Raw genomic sequence first — 18,554 nt, forward strand, 5'->3', positions numbered from 1 at the left:
TGAAGCACAGTAACTAGGTATGTTTACTGAAGCACAGTAACTAGGTATGTTTACTGAAGCACAGTAACTATGTATGTTTACTGAAGCACAGTAACTATGTATGTTTACTGAAGCACAGTAACTATGTATGTTTACTGAAGCACAGTAACTATGTATGTTAACTGAAGCACAGTAACTAGGTATGTTTACTGAAGCACAGTAACTAGGTATGTTTACTGAAGCACAGTAACTATGTATGTTTACTGAAGCACAGTAACTAGGTATGTTTACTGAAGCACAGTAACTATGTATGTTTACTGAAGCACAGTAACTATGTATGTTTACTGAAGCACAGTAACTAGGTATGTTTACTGAAGCACAGTAACTAGGTATGTTTACTGAAGCACAGTAACTAGGTATGTTTACTGAAGCACAGTAACTAGGTATGTTTACTGAAGCACAGTAACTAGGTATGTTTACTGAAGCACAGTAACTAGGTATGTTTACTGAAGCACAGTAGTCTGGTTCCCTTTGGTCAGTGTTTGTAATTGATGTTGTTTGCTGCTGTCCTCCTGCAGCGTTTGAAAGCAGCGCTGTCCCAGCAGAGCCCATCAGGACAGAGTCTAGGTCACATGATGTCCATGGGACACAGTCCCATGGTGCCACAGAGGGCAGAGCAGAGCCAGCTGCTGGTCCAGCATCCAGATGCACCTTCCCCTGCACAACCTCAGGTACACTACATGCTTTATTGTATGGGTAAAGTAACCATGTACAGATGTGCCATTCCAACTCGCTTTGCTGATCTTTTCTTGAAGCTTTTCTGAAAATGCATGTTTTCCCTGCAGGATTTATTCACTGATTAGCCTTGCTAATTCTACTGCTTTGCTACTGAAAAGTGTCCAGCAGAGTTTGATTGATTGAATATTTTATTAGACAATATGAAGAAATTTCAAACGGCACAAGGTGCAGTTGTTTTTAAGGGAAGGGGCAGGGCATTCCACACCTGAATAGCAGTGCTGTGCAAGGTGAATTTACCCATATTTGTTTTATAAGTGGGTGGCACCAGATCATTGTTTACGCTCCCTCTAGTATTGTAGCTGTGGGTGTCGCTTACTTTTTTAAAGTAATTAGTCAAGTAAGGGGCACTGAGGGCATGGAGGGCAGAGCTGCATGTACAATTTTGAATGCAAGACCCATTTTCAATAGTTTGACTCCGTCTTCTACTCAGACCAAGCCAATGCTATCCAGATGCTCTGCATGTAGGTGGGTAATTGGTCCCAGGCCTAGAAGAAGTCGAATTAGTTTGTTTTGGGAGGTTTGGAGCTTATTTTTCTGTGTCATTGAGATGTTCGAGAACCATGATGTACAAGCAGTCAAACATGGGCAGTATGAGGGCTCCAGCTACAGTCCTGAGAGGAGAGCCCTTTTGTTAACAAAAGAGAAAGCTCTGCCAAAGAATCTTGTCCTTTGATTTACTCTTTTGATTGTTTACATGCTTTCACCTGTCAGCTTATTGTCACGGATACAGCCTAAATATGTAACCTCTTCTTTGCATACTTACGAGAGGAACTCGTATATGTATTCAGGGAATCTGAATAGAATTAACATAGAACAATGTAAAGGTCTAACTAATGCATTTAGGCCTGTGGATTCATCCATCCATTCATCTTCAACCGCTTATCCGTAGTCGGGTCGCGGGGGGCAACAGCTCCGCGAAAGAGCTCCGGACTTCCCTTTCCTGTGGATTCAATGTCCATATTTGGGCCTGCGAAAGGCGCTGCACCATCACGTCCTGCTGCCTGGTTATATAGGCATGAAGTACTTTCAAGCCAGTCTATGACGTCCGTCGCCTATGATGTCAGCACTGTGTCCATATTTGGGCATAATCCGTACACGTACCCATACAGACACACACACACACACACACACACACACACACACACAGTCAGTCGAATATAATTGGGCTCATTGGCTGGGCCTTCTCAGTATACTAATATCCTGGGCCCTCTCAGCATACTAATATCCTTTGGTTGATTGGGCTGTGTACTTTGTTTGGATCGTTGTTTTTGCAACATGAAATTCATACACTTTGGCCTTATTGCAGAGGGCTGCCGATTTGTCAAACATTCACATATTTTCCCACCTCTGTCCTGAGCAGAGCCCCTGTCCACAGTGAAAGGAAACAGTCCCATACTGTAGCATAATGTTGCCCTCACTACACCTAACAATTGCTCCTGTGTTCTTCGGGTGATGGACTGTGATGGCTCGGTGCCAAACATATCTTTTGCAACCGAAATGAAAACGTTAGTCTCATCAGACCGTGACATTTTCGCACATGGCTTTAGGAGTCTGACTGACTGTCTTGTTGCATAAGTCACTTCTCTTTTTAGTGAGAAGTGGCTTCCGTATTGCAGCAGTTCTCACACAGACTAGTTGGTTATACTGGCCAGATGCTACCACCATACAGATCTGCAGTTATTTTTAGGATGCTGTTGGCCTCCTGGTAACTTCCCTGATGAGCTTCCTCCCCCTGCCTGGTAGTGATCTTGTTGAGGAACGGCGTTGCATGTCAAAATAGCTGATCTACAAGCTCACAACGCAATGCAGTGCGACACGTTGGCTTGTAGATCAGCTATTGCATGCAACACAGTGTTGTTTTTAGCAGCAAAATTAGATTAGATCTACTAAATCTACAGTTGATGTAGTCGACTAAAATGTATTTTGGCGAGCCTTGATGCTGTCGTAAAGGCTGATTTTACACTTGCAATGCATGCAAGCAAGTGTAAAATGACTTGTGTCTTACTTACTTACCTGGATCTTTTGTCCATTAGTCACTTCCTAACATTTTAGTTTAGTTTTTATTTGTTGACGAAATTGTCAATATATTTAGTCTTACTTCTAGTCATCGTAGCTTAGTTTTCGTCAGTGAAAAAAGCTAGTCGACGAACATTTTTCGTCATAGTATTAGTCGACGAAAACAACACTGATGCAACATCGTCCTGCGGCACAGAAGAAATAAGCAATATTTTCTCCACTTGTCTTTGTGTTCCAGTTATACACTATGTAACAGGGAAACATTTACTTAAATAATGTTGTTAATGTTCATTAAATAAATGATCAATTCATTTCTCACTTTTCAAGTGCTCGCAAGCCATTGCAACAACATTGGGAGCTGCTAGGTCCCAGTTTCATTGTCTCCACCAGGCCGAAGGCATGTGGGGAGAGTATGTTTTGCACTCTGTCCGTCCGTGTGTCCGTGTGTCCGTGTGTCCGTGTGTCCGTGTGTCCGTGAACAGCTAATCTCGGCCACCGTTAACCCGGTCGATGCCATATTTTGCACACACACTCCCTGGATGCCAACCATGAACCTCTGCCCCAAACTTTCCAGAACGGCCTGTTATAGCGCCACCAGGAGGCCGCTTTGTGCAAAACAAGTTTTTCAATGCCATATTTTGCACACACACTCCCTGGATGCCAACCATGAACCTCTGCCCCAAACTTTCCAGAACGGCCTGTTATAGCGCCACCAGGAGGCCGCTTTGTGCAAAACAAGTTTTTGCACAGTACACCTACAGATTTTGTCCAAACATCACGCAAATTGGTACACAGTCTCTCTAGAGCCATTCAACGAAACGGGTCTTTCAGATTTATCAGACTCCATCCTGATTGGTTAAGATTGGCTTCCAAAGTTCACAGGAGTGCTCAGTTTCAAACAAAATGCTGCAAATCATGAACACATCGCGTGATTTCCGTGAAATTGTGCACCCACATTCCCACTAGGCCGAGGACGAAATGCCACATGAACAATTTCAACTCAGCCTCAAGGTGGCGCTATAACTGCCCGAAAAGTGTTTTTACCTCTAACTGCACGGATCTGTGGATAACCTGGTGGAGACCTGTGCCCGGAAGGGCACTTTTTCTAGTTTGAGCTTTGTTGTCACTCTAAATTATTAATTATAGAAAAACAATCTGACTCCTTTAGCTAAGAACAACAACCCATAGCACTTGAATGAATACTGATCAGTTGCCCTGAATTCTCTGAGAAGTCCTCTGAGAACCTGATACAACTGGAATTTCAAACCAAATCAAAAACCTAATTGATTTATTTCAGTTTGCAATTTGCATATAGGTGTGTTGTGTACAGGACATTAAACTCATGAGAAGTTGTTTATACATTTTTCATCAGCTTTATCACCATTCAACCCCCTCCAACAAGACCCAGGGGGTGGGGGTGAATGCGTGTGTGTCAGATGATCCTGCTTATGAGCTCTCTTCATCTGCAGGTTCACCCCGGTGGCGTGTTCTCTCACCACTTTATCGCATTTTGGGCGGGAACCCCTTTTGGTGTTAGCATTATGTTATGCTTTAGCTATTGAAAAATAGCAGACCTACAAGCTCGTAGTGCGCCACTCGGTGGCGCGCTATGGGAAAAAAAATCGACGACATAGAAACATAGCTTTTTCAGAAAACTGATCTCAGGTCAAAATGGGTTATATTCTGAATATAGATGACAGTTGATGTCCTGAAGTTTGTTGATGACTCAAGTTCTAGTCAGTCTCCTCCGTGATGATGAATGAAGTCATGGCTCTGTGGTGGATTATTTATTTTAAACTCCTTTAACTCAAAGCATCAAAGACAAAAGATGTGCACTGACTTCAATTGCCATTTTCCTCCCACTCTGAACACCCACATTGAGGGTCAAGAGGTGGAACATGAAGTCTGCTAGAAATACGTTTGTTCAATCATATTAATAACGATGTCCCTTTTTAAATGTAATTCTGAAATGTTTTGTAGGAGAGGTCGACAGCGACTTTTCTGCCTAAGGAAACTGGCAAGACTAAATGTTACTGATTACTCTTTTACAAAGCCTACATATACTGTAAATTCATCAAGTCATCAGGATCAATCCTTACCCTCTGGAACCTACTTTCGATCCCCCTCAGTCAAGACAAACATTAATTCATCCCTGCAGCTCAGTAGGCCTGCTTGTAGGATGATGTTCATGTGATTTCTGTTCATGTTTATACCGCATGCTTTATATAGGTGGATGACATAGTCATTGTATTGTTGTTGCTGTTCGGATTGGTGGTGTGTTAATTGGTGAAGTGCTGCGTATGTGATTGATTGATTAATTGAAATATTTATTAACATTTTGCAGAATTACAGTACATTTCAAGCACAAACTCAATACAAAGACTGTTAACTGTGAGTGGACGACCCAATTAAGCATTACACTTGTTTACAAGAGGGTCCACCTTGTTCAATTCATCAAAACATTTAGAGACGTACAAATAGACACTTCTATATAGTCAAAGAACAGAACAGGAATTTATCATAAAGGAGGTAAAAAAGGAAAAGAAACATATACAGTGAGGGGGAAAAGGGGTGGGCGGTTGGGGGGATTCAGATTTTACGGGGGCCAGTTTCAAATTGCAGCCGTCCGTAGGTGCCCTTTGAGAGCGGTTTTGAAGGAGTCAAGGGATTTGCATGTCTTAACTCAATGTCTGCAAAGGACTTGATTAACTTCTTTTTTATCAACTCGTTCCACATTTTCGTGGCATAGGAGCGAAAATAATTTAGTCCCTTGTTTGTGCCGAATCTGGGCATGGTTCGTTGCACTCCCTCTGGTGTTGTGGGTGTGGACTTCGTTAACATTAAGGAAGTATCTAGACAGGTACATGGGTATCTTGGTGGTGTATCGAATCTTGTGGACCAGACCCATTGCAATATGCTGCACTCTGTCGTCGACCCTGAGCCATTCCAGCCTGTCAAAGTGGGCAGGGGTGAGGGGGAGGTTCCTGACCAGTTTGTTTTATTTGTGGCAAGATACTTTTCAACCTCTTCATAGACAATTTTTTCCATCACTTTCGAGATGGAGCTTAGAATAGAAATAGGGCGGTAGTTGCCGGGTTCTAATTTACTCCCTTTCTTGTGCAAGGGGGTTACTTTAGCCAGTTTGAAATCTTGGGGGACCTGTCCCTGTTTGCTGGAGAGGTTTACTATGTCCCCCTTTCTGAAACCAGCTCCTCGCCACTCGCCCTACACACTTGCCCTCGATATGCGCGTTCACGCGCCATATTAAGTGTCGTCCGAAACCAAGCAGCCTTGAGTGGAAGTGGCTTATAAAGCCCTCAAGAGCGAGTCTGTGCCGATCTAGACTCGATTGCCTTGTGCAGCCCTGCTCTCTGTCCGCATGGAAACCGCGACCTACAAATGGAAGTACCACTACAAATAAATGATAAATAAACTCCTCCTAAACAATCTTCATCTGATGCAGAATACACAACGCTCCAACTGATGTTCACAAGGGCTCTTTATTTACCCCACCGTGAAAAACTATAAATGAAACCACACAAACAAAACAACTTTTAACACAATGATTTATAAACACCATGGATGTATATGTAATTTTTGATGCTGTATTTCCTTTTTCCATATTAATGAAATCCACATGTCACACAAACATACACGATGCAATGCAATATAACTGTACAAACAAAATAACAGGTAACACAATTGCATGATGGTAACCATGGCAACGAATGGTGTCTGTTTCCTGTTTCTTCACAAGGAGGGCGAGTGTATCTCCAGTTTTTTTATACCCAGGACCCTAATCAAGGGAACTTGATTCAGCTGGAGGGGCACTTCCTGACGAGGGAACCTCCCGAGAGCACTTCAAGTCAAGGGACTGGTTTCAGAAAGGGCCTGTGGGTGATGATTGGAGCTATAGACCGATTCCGTAGCTGGTCTCATTGTCGCAGCCTACGTATTTCCTGTAGGCGGACTCGACGTAGCTGCGGGGATAAAACCCTCACCAGGCGCACCTCTTCCACTACAGTGAACGGCAGAGTGACTGATGTTAGTTTGCCTCAAACTTTACTCCTTTACCTGCTTTGTTACTAACACTAACATTACAAAGATGCCCAGAACATCGAGATGAACCTGTGTAGTTTATGGCTGCTCCAACAGTAGTGGCAACATAAAAAATAAAATAAAACGGAATGTCTAATATCCACCGCGGTGGCTGAGACCAGAGCCATTGAGTAATGGTTGAGACGAAGCAGTGAAAGATACATAACGCCAGTGTACTTTATACCTCATACTTTAAATGCTTAGTATGAGGTATAAAATACAGCAGCCTTGTGTTCATAAAACAGAAAGATTTGGTATTGGGTAAGACTGGCGATATGTATCTTTCCCTGCTTCGTCTCAACCATTAGTCAATGGCTCTGGTCTCAGCCACCGCGGTGGATATTAGACATTCCGTTTTATTTTATTTTTTATGTTGCCACTACTGTTGGAGCAGCCATAAACTACACAGGTTCATCTCGATGTTCTGGGCATCTTTGTAATGTTAGTGTAAGTAAAAAAGCAGGTAAAGGAGTAAAGTTTGAGGCAAACTAACATCAGTCACTCTGCCGTTCACTGTAGTGGAAGAGGTGCGCCTGGTGAGGGTTTTATCCCCGCAGCTACGTCGAGTCCGCCTACAGGAAATACGTAGGCTGCGACCATGAAACCGCTACGGAATCGGTCTATAGAGATGGCTGAGGGAATATTGTCATGGCCTTGTGAGGTTGGAGGGCACTCAATTTCTTAAGTACTTCATCAGTTGTTACCATAACTAGTTTAAAATCGTCTTTACAAATGCCTAGGTTTCTGTATAAAGTATTAATGTGCTCTACACCAAAGAGCCCAGAGTGGGAGGGCAGTTTGTTAACCAGAGTTGTTGCTATGTTTGTAAAGAAGATGTTCAAGTAGTTGACCACATCAAGCTTGTCAGTGATGAGTGCCCTTGAATTTGATGTTTATGTTTGAAAACCTGGTTTTTAGTTTCTGACCGCAGCCTAGTTGATTGTTTAGTAGCTTCCAGAACTCACGAGGATTGTTTTTGTTTTCCTCTTTATTATTGATAAAGTTACTTTTAGCTGATTTAGTCATGGTAGTTACAACTTACAATGTTTCTTAGCTTGTTTTGTTGTCTGTGTTATGCCTACTAATTATATGTGATTAAGTTTGTTTGTTTTTATGTTTCTCTGTATGCTGCAAAACTAATTATCCTATTGGGACAATTACATTTCAGGCTTAGGCAGATTAGCCTTGTTCATTTTGCAAAGTGATTAGTGAACTTTTAGCAAGATTAGAGCACCTCCATTAACACAATCAGCGCCTCGATTTCTTTCAAAATAGGAGCTGAAAGCCGGGGTCTTCCGTTCCGTACAAAAACCGAGAGGCATAATGTTGCTTGCTTACCTCGCTATGATTTACGATCGAGTCTCTAGAAGCCTTAATATTTTAAACGAGAGGCATGTTGAAGTATAGACCGAAGTATAGCCATCTGATCAAAGCCACGGAGAGCTCCCTAGATTAGGAGAGACGAGCCTTTCTTTCGGAGCGCTAAACAAGGAAGTGAACGGCAGCGCGCATGCGTGAACCGCAAGGAGTATGGTGCAGAAGGAATATTGTTTTTTCCGTTTGATATCAATGAAAAAGCACTAGGACGTGTGTACAGGTCCACTGGATCCATTGGTTGGATTAGTTATGACTGTTCAACACGTCGTACGGTCTGAATATATTAAGGACTATGTGCACTTATGCAAAAGATAATATTTTAGTTTCCAGTCTTGATACACTGTCAGAAATATAATGGTGCACTTAAAAATACACGGAACACAGCACACACTCGACTAGTAAGAAAACTACAATGTGCTCTGACTAAAATAATAATGTGCTCTTGGCTAAAATAATGATACAATGACTCAAACTTCCTTATTGTTCTTTCCCTCTTCCTCCCCTTGTCTCATCCGTCTCTGTCCCTATAGCATCATTTCTAGATTTTATACTCTGTAGTAGGATTTTCAAGCTACCAACGTGGCGTGTAATGGAGTATAAATTAAGCTTAAGTCTGTACCTGCCCATCTCCCCTCCAGGTGTCTCCAGCCCAGCCTACAGGTGGCCGTCGGCGGCGAACAGCAGAGGATGACCCAGATGACCGGAGGCAGCGCTTCCTAGAGAGGAACCGGGCCGCAGCCTCACGTTGCAGACAGAAACGCAAGATATGGGTTTGCTCCCTAGAGAAGAAGGCTGAGGAGCTCAACTCCATGAATGTCAATCTTTCTGTGAGTAACTATGGGGGAGAGTGGTTGTAGACAGGTGGTGGAATTAAGTGTTCTACATTCTTTAAAATGGACATAAAATAGTTCAGAGATTATTTATTTTTCGGTCCATTTGTCTCAAAGAATGTGGAGACAATACTGTGGAGACGATACATACTGCCACAGAACTCTTTCTGTTCTGAACACCAGAATCTGCTCAATGAATCTGCCCAGAAAAAATGGGTCGGTCTTGAGCCACTGAAGCTATGTACTTGTACAGCCAGTGCTGAAAGTGGTGTTTTTAATCGTTGGATCTCCCTCCATCACGCTGTGGGAAATTTGACATGGCAGTACAGAGGTTTTGCTAAAATAAATAAATAACGACTGTATGTCTGTGAAGTGAAGGTGGTATGAGTCATTTCATCTTTGTCTTTCTTGTGTTGTCAGAATGAGGTGTCTCTCCTCAGAAATGAGGTGGCACATCTGAAACAGCTGCTCCTGGCCCATAAAGACTGTCCTGTCACCACCCTGCAGAAGAAGCATGCCTACCTAGGTGAGACGTGCATAAATACGCTGTATTTTGTTCTTGCTGGTCACATCGTTCTTTTGTCTCTCATAACTTGTCCAATGGAGGCATTTCTTGAAGGGATGTTGAACTTTGGTAGAACCTTTGGCCATCATGTTATTAGTCAAAATATCCTAACAAATAATATCTCTCTCACTGTATTCTCTCACATGTCATTGATTGAATCATTTATTAACAGTTTGCTGGAAAAAGCACAGGACAGTACACTTCCAATACATGGTCTGCTAAGAGGATTTACAGTATAATCCAAGAAAGCACTATGGCTTGTTTCTATTGGGGTCCTTCATATCTCAAAATTAGGTAATGAACGTGAACAACATAGGGGTGTGGCTTAACTTTTGAATTTGAAAGAAAATCTGTACACCACAGAAATCGATCGATCACCAATGTCATAATTGAACTAATATATCATGCCAGGGGAACCCGTACATCCAAAGGTTCGACCAAAACGTAACATAAAATGGCATGATGGCTGATGTTATTGTGAGCTAGCCAGCCATTTTCAGTCCATGTGAGTATATTTTATGTAATAGCCTCCTCTTGTGTCTGTGCAGCAGCAGAAGAGAGCATGAAAGACACCTCAGAGCCTACAGGCTCCCCTGCCCCAGTGATCCAGCACAGCTCCCTGGCCCCCAGCCACTCTGCGGTGCCCAATGGTCTCAGCTCGCGGGCGGCGGCTGAGGCCATGGCCATGTCTGTGCTGGCGGGGATGGGCCAGCAGCAGAGGTCCGAGGGGGGACACTCCCACATAATCATGGCCGCACAGTCCCATTCTACTGCCAGATGATGAGCGATGCTGCCACGGCCCAGACTTGGCTCACACTCACCACCCAGTTGCAGGAGAGGAGCAGAGAGGGCACCCCGACCCCCCCCCCCCCACCACACACACCCCTTTTTGGTGGTGGTCCTATACTGTAGGTCCCAGGTCCCCTTTCTGTGCCCCCGTTATTTGTGATCCTCTCTCCCCTCTCCACCCCTCCAGTGGAGCCATAATGCTGTGGCCTGGAGCTCAGCAGCAACAGCAGCCTTCTGGGAATGGACTGAGACTATTGAGAGAGCTTCCTGTTCACTCTGCCATAGACTACAGGGGCTGGACTCCAAACCTTCTTCCCACTTGTTTTCCTTCCCTTTGCTACCAAACCCCCCACCTTAACTCTCCTTACCCTCAGTCAAACTGACTCTTCACTGGACTGTAGGACTGCATTGCTTGTTCCGCGTTTACTGCCGTATTGAACTCCTCATGTGGTCAATATTACTACAATACCTGCACACATTGTGCACACATGCAGACACAATGTAAAAAGTTGTATAAGCGTCCTTAATTAAGTTGGACACAAAACACTGCACACAGAGCTTGACACTGTTGCAGCAGGGGGTGGTGCCTTGCTGTCAACGAACTTTAAACACACACACACACACACACACACACACACACACGCATGCTTGTCTCCAAAGAATTGAAAGATGCAATAGGTGATGACACTTAAATCACACAGATGTTCAGGTCTCATATTAAATGGAAGCATTTCCACTTCTAGGTAATCTCAACACACCCCCAAACCTTACCTCATTTAAATCCCTTTGTTAAGTGTGTGTGTGTGTGTGTGTGTGTGTGTGTGTGTGTGTGTGTGTGTGTGTGTGTGTGTGTGTGTGTGTGTGTGTGTGTGTGTGTGTGTGTGTGTGTGTGTGTGTGTGTACATCAGAACACAGCAGTTTGCTTATTCAAGGTCTGATGCACTAATAGGTAGATTGTTAGCATGTGACTTTTTTCAATTAGCTTGTTATGTTCTTGACATGTGCAGCTATCTTTTTATTTTAGCACTGGCACATCCAGCTTGGGCCATACAAACAAACTAAGATTGTTCCAGAAGGCCTAGTGTCTTAGAATCAGTTACTGCGGTTATTCATAATTTAACTGAATTTCTTTCTATTGTGAACGGAATTTACTTCCCCCTCTCTTTTCTGCTTTAAACAGTTTTAGTGTTTATGGGTTTCAAAGTGTATGCCGTTTACCATCTACTGGCTGTTTCTATGCTGTCATTGGCCGGTCTTGTCGCTCGAAGGAATGCGTGTTACGTTTCTTGCTGCGACTATGCAGCTAGTATACAGTAAGTCACTTAGGTCTGTACAACCTTTACACTGCAAACCGAGAGCTTGTTTTTAATTGAGTCTTCACATTTATACTCTCGTTCAGAATGGATGTGTATGTACGTAGACGGATAATTCGCTCCGTACTTGTGTCGAAGTTCACCCATTTCTTCCGCTAGATGGCAGGATAGTCAAAATGATTTGTCTTTACATTCTTTCTTCTTCACTGTGTTCTGTTTGCGGTGTCCGTCTTGCAGAGAATCTCTACTGCCCCATGGTTCCCTCATGGCTTCCTGCAGTACTGCGTTGTATGGATGTGTATATTACTATATTTCACATCTATTTTAGACGTTGTGCTAAAAGATGGATGAAATGAACACAGTACAGATGAAGAGGCTTTGTCTGTATCTATGTCCATATTTAATGTCATAAGTGGGCCTTAAATATACATTAGCATACCTGATTCATACTTAGTTATGCATCAGTGTTATACAAGAAGATAGTTGCATTGTAATGTTTTGTGAGCTTGTTGATCGGCTATTTTTGGTGCGTGACCTGGCAAGAAACAAAGTATAAATTAGGCATTTGTTGGTGCGTGACCTGGCAAGCAACAAAGTATAAATTAGGCATTTGTGTAACTGTACTTTTAACTCTTCTGAATGGTTGCCTGTCCTTGCTCATTGTTTGCGTGCGATGAAGCCCTTAGTCTCTTAGCTCTGTACCAAAACTCAAACTAAGCCATAGTGACCATAAATCAGATCTCTGAATTGCCCAAAGACCCGGTGCCCTGTTCTTGTTTTGGGGCAGAACGTAAATAACTTGACTGTTATTCTGTCTGTGGTTCAGAGCTCTCAGTTAACTAAAACAGTGGTCCTTACTTGTACTCTCTCTCACACACACACGCACGCACACGCACACAATTTCTAATAATTTTGCCTTAAGATCACATTGGTGCCTCTGACACCCCCACTCAAAAAGGTTTTTGCATGGAAAAACAGTGGAGCCTTATTAAAATTGTCTTAATTTGGTAGTTTTACCAAATGAATATCCATTTAAGTGAGGGATGGAATACTTTGTGAAATTGACATATGCCTTTTTAAATTGCTATTCAAGTGTTCATGAATGATGGAAGTGTATATTCTTCAGGGATCCCCCATTTTAACAAGATTTATTTTTTAAACAAACAAACAAAAAATCAATACAAGCTGGAACAAGGGATTTTGTCTCTTTAAAATAAATATTGATGTATATCTTTCCCCTTTGCCTGATATAACCATATATTTGCAATATGTCATGTTGCAAAGCAAAGATATCAGTCCATGAACATAAGGGCATGTCTTTTATGCACTAAGGTGATGCAAGTTTTATTTTTGTTGATTGTGCTTTTGTTTTCTGCAGAATTGTATTTGTCGTCTTCATACAAAGTCTCGTTGAATATTTTATCTTTAATCTCTCGCTTGTATCTATCTGTACACAAACAGGAATTTCTCTGTATAACTCGATACATCTCACACAATTGACTGAATCTTTTTGTCCTACAGTCCCAATGGTGACCCTGGCATTGTGCCAGCGCTATATTTGGCTGGCCATCCCCTATAGACGATTGTTCATATGAAATGAAAATGCAGACTATATTCAGCTTTCATGTTCGTAATTGTCATTGGCACTTTTTTCATTCATTTCCTTGTTTCTTTTGTGTGCTATTTTCAGCACTGTAAAACTCGCTGTCATAATGCTTCTATCTCATTGTACTGATGATAAATATAGAAATTGATTTGTTTTAACACATGCATTTCTTTGTTTCCCAAATGGAATGTCATTAGTCCAGACTAAAAAAAAAAGACTTATTTTATCCCCATTCTTTCTGTCTTCTATGATGAATTTGAACTTGCCTTGTAACTCTGATTGTAAGTCAGCTACGTTATTTAATTGGTTGAATAACAATCCTCATCTTGGTCACTGGCATACAGTAGTGATGTGAATTAGAAATGTTTATGAAAATAACAGTTTAATGAAAACGCAACAATGTTAAAGTTTCTCATAGTATTTTAATGGTTTATTCACACTCCTGTTGTTTTGCCTTGATCAGTTCAGAAATTGTCCTTGTACTGTACATATCTGTACTATATGAATATATTTACTTTACTTTTCCATGCATGTCCAAGTGGAATACTATGAACACTTACAGTGCTGCCGTTTTAATTAAAGAAAATACATCTTAACATTAAGAGTTTCTTTTTATGAGATTTTATTCATCAATAACTTGCCGTATTCCAAATACCATATTCTCAGAAATAACTCAATGGTTACCCCTGGAGATCATTTTATCTTTGTAAATTAGTTTTTTGATTGAAATATTTATTAACAGTTTGCAGAATTACAGTACATTTCAAGCACAAACTCTGTCAATCATATTTCATATCTTATTAGCTATTAAACATAGTAAGACGGACGTAGTTTAGAATCATGCGTTTTCCTTCACCTCAGCTAAAACAATGGAAGATGTACCTTTTCACCTCTAACACAAGAGGGAGTAACCGCTTTGAGGTGTAGACTTGCACAGAGGGTTGCAGTGAATGTAGTTGTGTATTGTCTAGGTCCCATATGTTGGGAAGGCAGTCTGACTCTCACTGTGATTGATTGGCTAGTTGGTTGTCGGGCAACTTCTGATAATCTTAGCTGTGTGTGGAGTGGACTCGAGTGGACTGTACAACAAATAATATGACGGACATAACATGCATGCTATTTTAGAGACGACAATTCCCCCAAAGGTTAGATTAGGCCTACATTAAAACTAGGCAGACAAGGCAGTTAGCTCTGCGAGCCAGCAGTTACCTGACTACCTCCTACTAGCCAATCACAACGCAACCGACAGTCCCTCTGAGCTATGGGATCCAGACTAGCCATTAACGCACAGGCGACGTGAATGATGTCACGTGACCGCCCAATGCCGTTGGTGCCTAGTTTTTCCCATTATGGCGGAGGGGCCAGTCGTGCGAATGGATTGTCTCTCCCAGTCTGAAGCTTGTTTTGTGTCTTGAGTGGGGTGTTTTTCGCAACAGCCCGGCTTCTTTTTTAATTAGAGTACACTTGTTTTTATTCCGTTAAGTCATGGCAGACCGTGGCGTGGATTTGTCGGCTCTTCCCAAAGAGGTTCGAGACCATTTGGCGGAGCTGGAGCTAGAGCTCTCTGAAGGTAAGGAAGGAAAGGGGGGGGGGGGATGCTAGAACTCATTTCCCACGAGCTATTCATCTTAGCTGTCTAGCTGCCGGTGTGTCAACTAATCACTTGCCGTGCCATGTCTATGCCTGCTATTTGTATTAAATGTAGTTGAACAGGGCACAATAACAAAGGTGAGAACCAACGCGGACGCGCTGCATTTCAGCAAATGTGCCAGCCACCTTATTTTGTGCTAGTACAATGTGTGATAGCTGGCTGACTGTGTGTGTTACAAGCTAGCAGTACATGACAGACACAGACAGCAAAGCAGGAAAGAAAGAGAAATGGTTCAACGTGCTTCCTGTCTGTCTGTCTGTCACGTAACATTGACATTTTAAACGGTACGATTATTAGGCTGCGTCTGTAATAAATATAATCGTGTGTGTGTGTGTGTGTGTGTGTGTGTGTGTGTGTGTGTGTTGACAGTCTGGGATGGCCAGAGGCAAGGTCTGACTGTCAAGCTTGACCTTTTTTCCTGCCCCATCTTATGACAGACATGATTTTATCCTATTATTTATACATATTTCTTGTCATGTTTGTCAATATTCTCTAGTGAACATGTTTTGACGTGGTTGTTTCTTTTGATTCAGCTCAGCTTTCTTTCTGAATGAACATGAATGTACTAATGAATCATCCGAGATGAATTGGTACCTGTGTGAAGGTTGCTGTTAGTTAGTGTTGACAGATTGTATTGCACAACTCCTGGGGACTCACTCACTCCCTGTGTGGGCTGGTGATTGGTGACTACTTCCAGTGTATCCTGCACACTCATTATCTTCCATGACCTCACCTGAGGAAGCTGTTTCTGTTATGAAACCAGGCCACATAACGGTGAAACCACAGTGAAACTTTCTTATGAGTTTGATACATGTCTGCTAACTGGTTAGAGGTTCGTAGAGAGAGTATCCATCTGTTTCGCCACTTAAACGCCTACATACTTTGTTGACCATGTCCCTGGGGCTCTATACAGTAGGCCTCCTAGTACAAGCTCACAATGTGACACGCTTTTGTAGATCTGCTATTTTCTCTGAATGTTTGCCCCCAGATGACATTTATCGTTTAAATGGTTCTTATTGAAATTATATACAGTGTACCTGCATTATTGCTTGTTTCTTGTTACTAAGCTAACCATACTTATTGGTTATTACTAAGCTGACCATACTTATTGGTTATTACTAAGCTAACCATCTCTCTTCCAGTAGTTATATCGCTAGTTTGTTCTCTGTGCCGGTTTATAGGGTTGAGGATGGGTGTATCTATTTGTTGCCATTTGCACAAGTCAACACTTCCAAGCACACAGCCCCATCACCTTCCACCTATAAGAAAGGACAACAGCTGTTTGGTTCCTGGCCTGCCCTACACCCACCAGCACGTCCATGACAGCCCCTCCCCCTCCCCTTACACCTAGGCTGCATTCCTCCAGCTGAGAGGACCAACTCCATCCGCCCCGAGCGGATTCGTTGATGTCTACTCAGGCATGCTATTTCACTGGTCATGGAGGGAGAAATTTGGGTAGTCGGAACACTCGCCCCCATTTTTCCGCAGACCACTCGCCCCCAGTGGTTCTTGTATTTCCTGTAATCGTTTTACTAAGGTTAAGGTTAAGTTTTCGCATACTTTTAACTGAGGTTAAGTTTAGGAATAAGATTAGGTTTAGACATAGTTTTACTCAGGTTATGTTTAGGAATACCTTGGGGCAACCATTCCGAGGTCACCGGATTAAGCGGATTTGACCCAGGGCGAGCGTTCTTGTATTTGAAATTAGCCCTAAACACTGCTGTTGCTAACTAACATGTTAGTTAACTCAATAACAACATTAAACAATTGTTTTATTTGCCTTCACAATTCCCAATTTAGCCACAGTGCTTGGTAACTAATTTCAATTCTTCCATTATTTTACCATAGTTGGTGTGTGTGTGTGTGTGTGTGTGTGTGAGTGTGAGAGAGAGATACTATTGTCCCATATGTGTGAGGTGTGTGGCAGTACCATAAGCTTCAATTTCCCCCATTTCTAGATTACAAGGCCTCTGCAGAACTGAGCGGAAATGCCTGTGTTGTCGGGTTGCTCGGAGAAGAACACAGGATTGCCAAACGGCTTCTTAAATAACAACCAAGTTCTGCTAGCCCCCAGTGACCATGGGGACACAATGAGTGCCATTCAGCTGGTCTGAGCCGCTGTGGCCAGGAGCTGTGCTGGCATTTAGGCCATCGACTGAACTCGGTCTTTGTGTGTGGCTGGAATGAGCTGCCTACATCGGCAGGGAGGGGCCGATGACGGCACCTACTTGGGAAAGTGACGTGTAGCCGTGTATACTACAGCAAGTGGCAGTGTAGCCAGCTCAGGAAGAAGTGGGTGTGTCGGCCTCACCCGAGTACTACCTGTTTGACATTTGGGGAGCTAGCTGCCCCCCCCACCCCCCAGGTCCTCTTCTGTCTGTCAAATATGTTAGAAGCATGATATGTGTTGAGGAACTTGGCTGGTAACCGCACTACCGCGGTGAGTTTTCTGCAGGTAAAGAAAGGCAGATTTAGGTGCTATTTACACGAGGATGGTGTTCATATAAAACGTCAAAATAAAGTATCGTTTGCTGCTGTCATTTAGACGAGAACCGTGTTCTCAGGAGGTGAAAACGCAACGAAGTGAAACCGCCTCCCAGAGTGGAAATCTTTGAGAACGCCGTTTCCTATGGTCTCCATATAAACAGGCAAAACGGTGAATCCGCAAAACTTATGACATCATGGCTCACGTTGGCTCACAGCGCATATGTTTATTACATTGATGCAGAGCAATATCATTATGATATAATGAGTTCCTGAACAAGCCTCCCTCCTCGCCTACAAAGTGATGCTCATCAGCGATGTTGAATGTAAAACCATGATGTAAATAAAAAGCCTTGTGATAGACGGCAGCCGCGGCAGCAGTGTTTATTTAATAAATATATATCATCGCGTGGCGCGCCCAGAGCAGTGTTGCGCCGCTTGCGTCTTCTTCTTGTACGTGGGTGACCTGTCTATTTGGCAGCCCGTTATCGCCACCTAGCGACAGTATAGCATAATAGCACATTATATCATAACGTGTGCGTTCTCGTGTAAAGGGTAAGAAAAAATGAGAACGCAACGGGACTTTGACGTGTTATATGGAGATGGTCGCCGTCTAAAAGAGGCCTTAGTCTAGCGAATCTACAAGCCCACAATGCATCACATCGGCTGTCTTGACTCACGGCAGCGCCATACAAATGGCAAACAAAAAATACGCTAAATATAATAGAGGGTAGGGTATGCGCGTGACATCATCATCATACCTGGAAGTTATGTTTGAAGTGGGAACGCCTACTGAGTGTCAGAAAATGACTTTATGGCCCTTGCCAAACAGAAAGGTCCTCTGATTGCATTAAATACGTTAAACTCATTTGTCACCTTACCACTCGATTTGCCACTCACTTTATGCATGCGCAAGTAGTATTTGCCTAGAACAAGGTGTTGCAGGCTCTCTGCCTAATCATTCGCATTGACATTTAAATCCACTGCAAACTGGTCATGTCGCTAATAAATGCCTCCACGTGTGTGTGTGTGTGTGTGTGTGCGCTTC

At 42.8% G+C, this 18,554-nt stretch overlaps 2 protein-coding genes across 3 annotated transcripts in view; both read left to right on the forward strand.

Annotated features, from left to right (window-relative positions):
* Positions 1-13,967, forward strand: part of asb8 (ankyrin repeat and SOCS box containing 8) — a 37,264-nt gene extending 23,297 nt beyond the window's left edge. For both annotated transcript variants that reach the window (XM_083770120.1, XM_083770118.1), the window contains 4 exons: positions 558-710; positions 8,907-9,095; positions 9,519-9,624; positions 10,212-13,967. In XM_083770120.1, coding sequence (XP_083626246.1) covers positions 558-710; positions 8,907-9,095; positions 9,519-9,624; positions 10,212-10,444 — 681 coding nt within the window. In that variant the 3' untranslated portion in view covers positions 10,445-13,967. The remainder of the gene's footprint in view (positions 1-557; positions 711-8,906; positions 9,096-9,518; positions 9,625-10,211) is intronic.
* Positions 13,968-14,731: 764 nt separating this feature from the next.
* The window catches only part of dip2ba (disco-interacting protein 2 homolog Ba), a 60,249-nt gene continuing 56,426 nt past the window's right edge, over positions 14,732-18,554 (forward strand). Inside the window, exon 1 of the mRNA XM_083770117.1 lies at positions 14,732-14,941. Within this exon, the coding sequence (XP_083626243.1) occupies positions 14,857-14,941 (85 nt within the window). The 5' untranslated portion in view covers positions 14,732-14,856. The remainder of the gene's footprint in view (positions 14,942-18,554) is intronic.

This window comes from Protomyctophum parallelum, assembly GCF_964188405.1.
Source record: "Protomyctophum parallelum genome assembly, chromosome: 7".
NCBI classification, from domain to species: domain Eukaryota; kingdom Metazoa; phylum Chordata; class Actinopteri; order Myctophiformes; family Myctophidae; genus Protomyctophum; species Protomyctophum parallelum.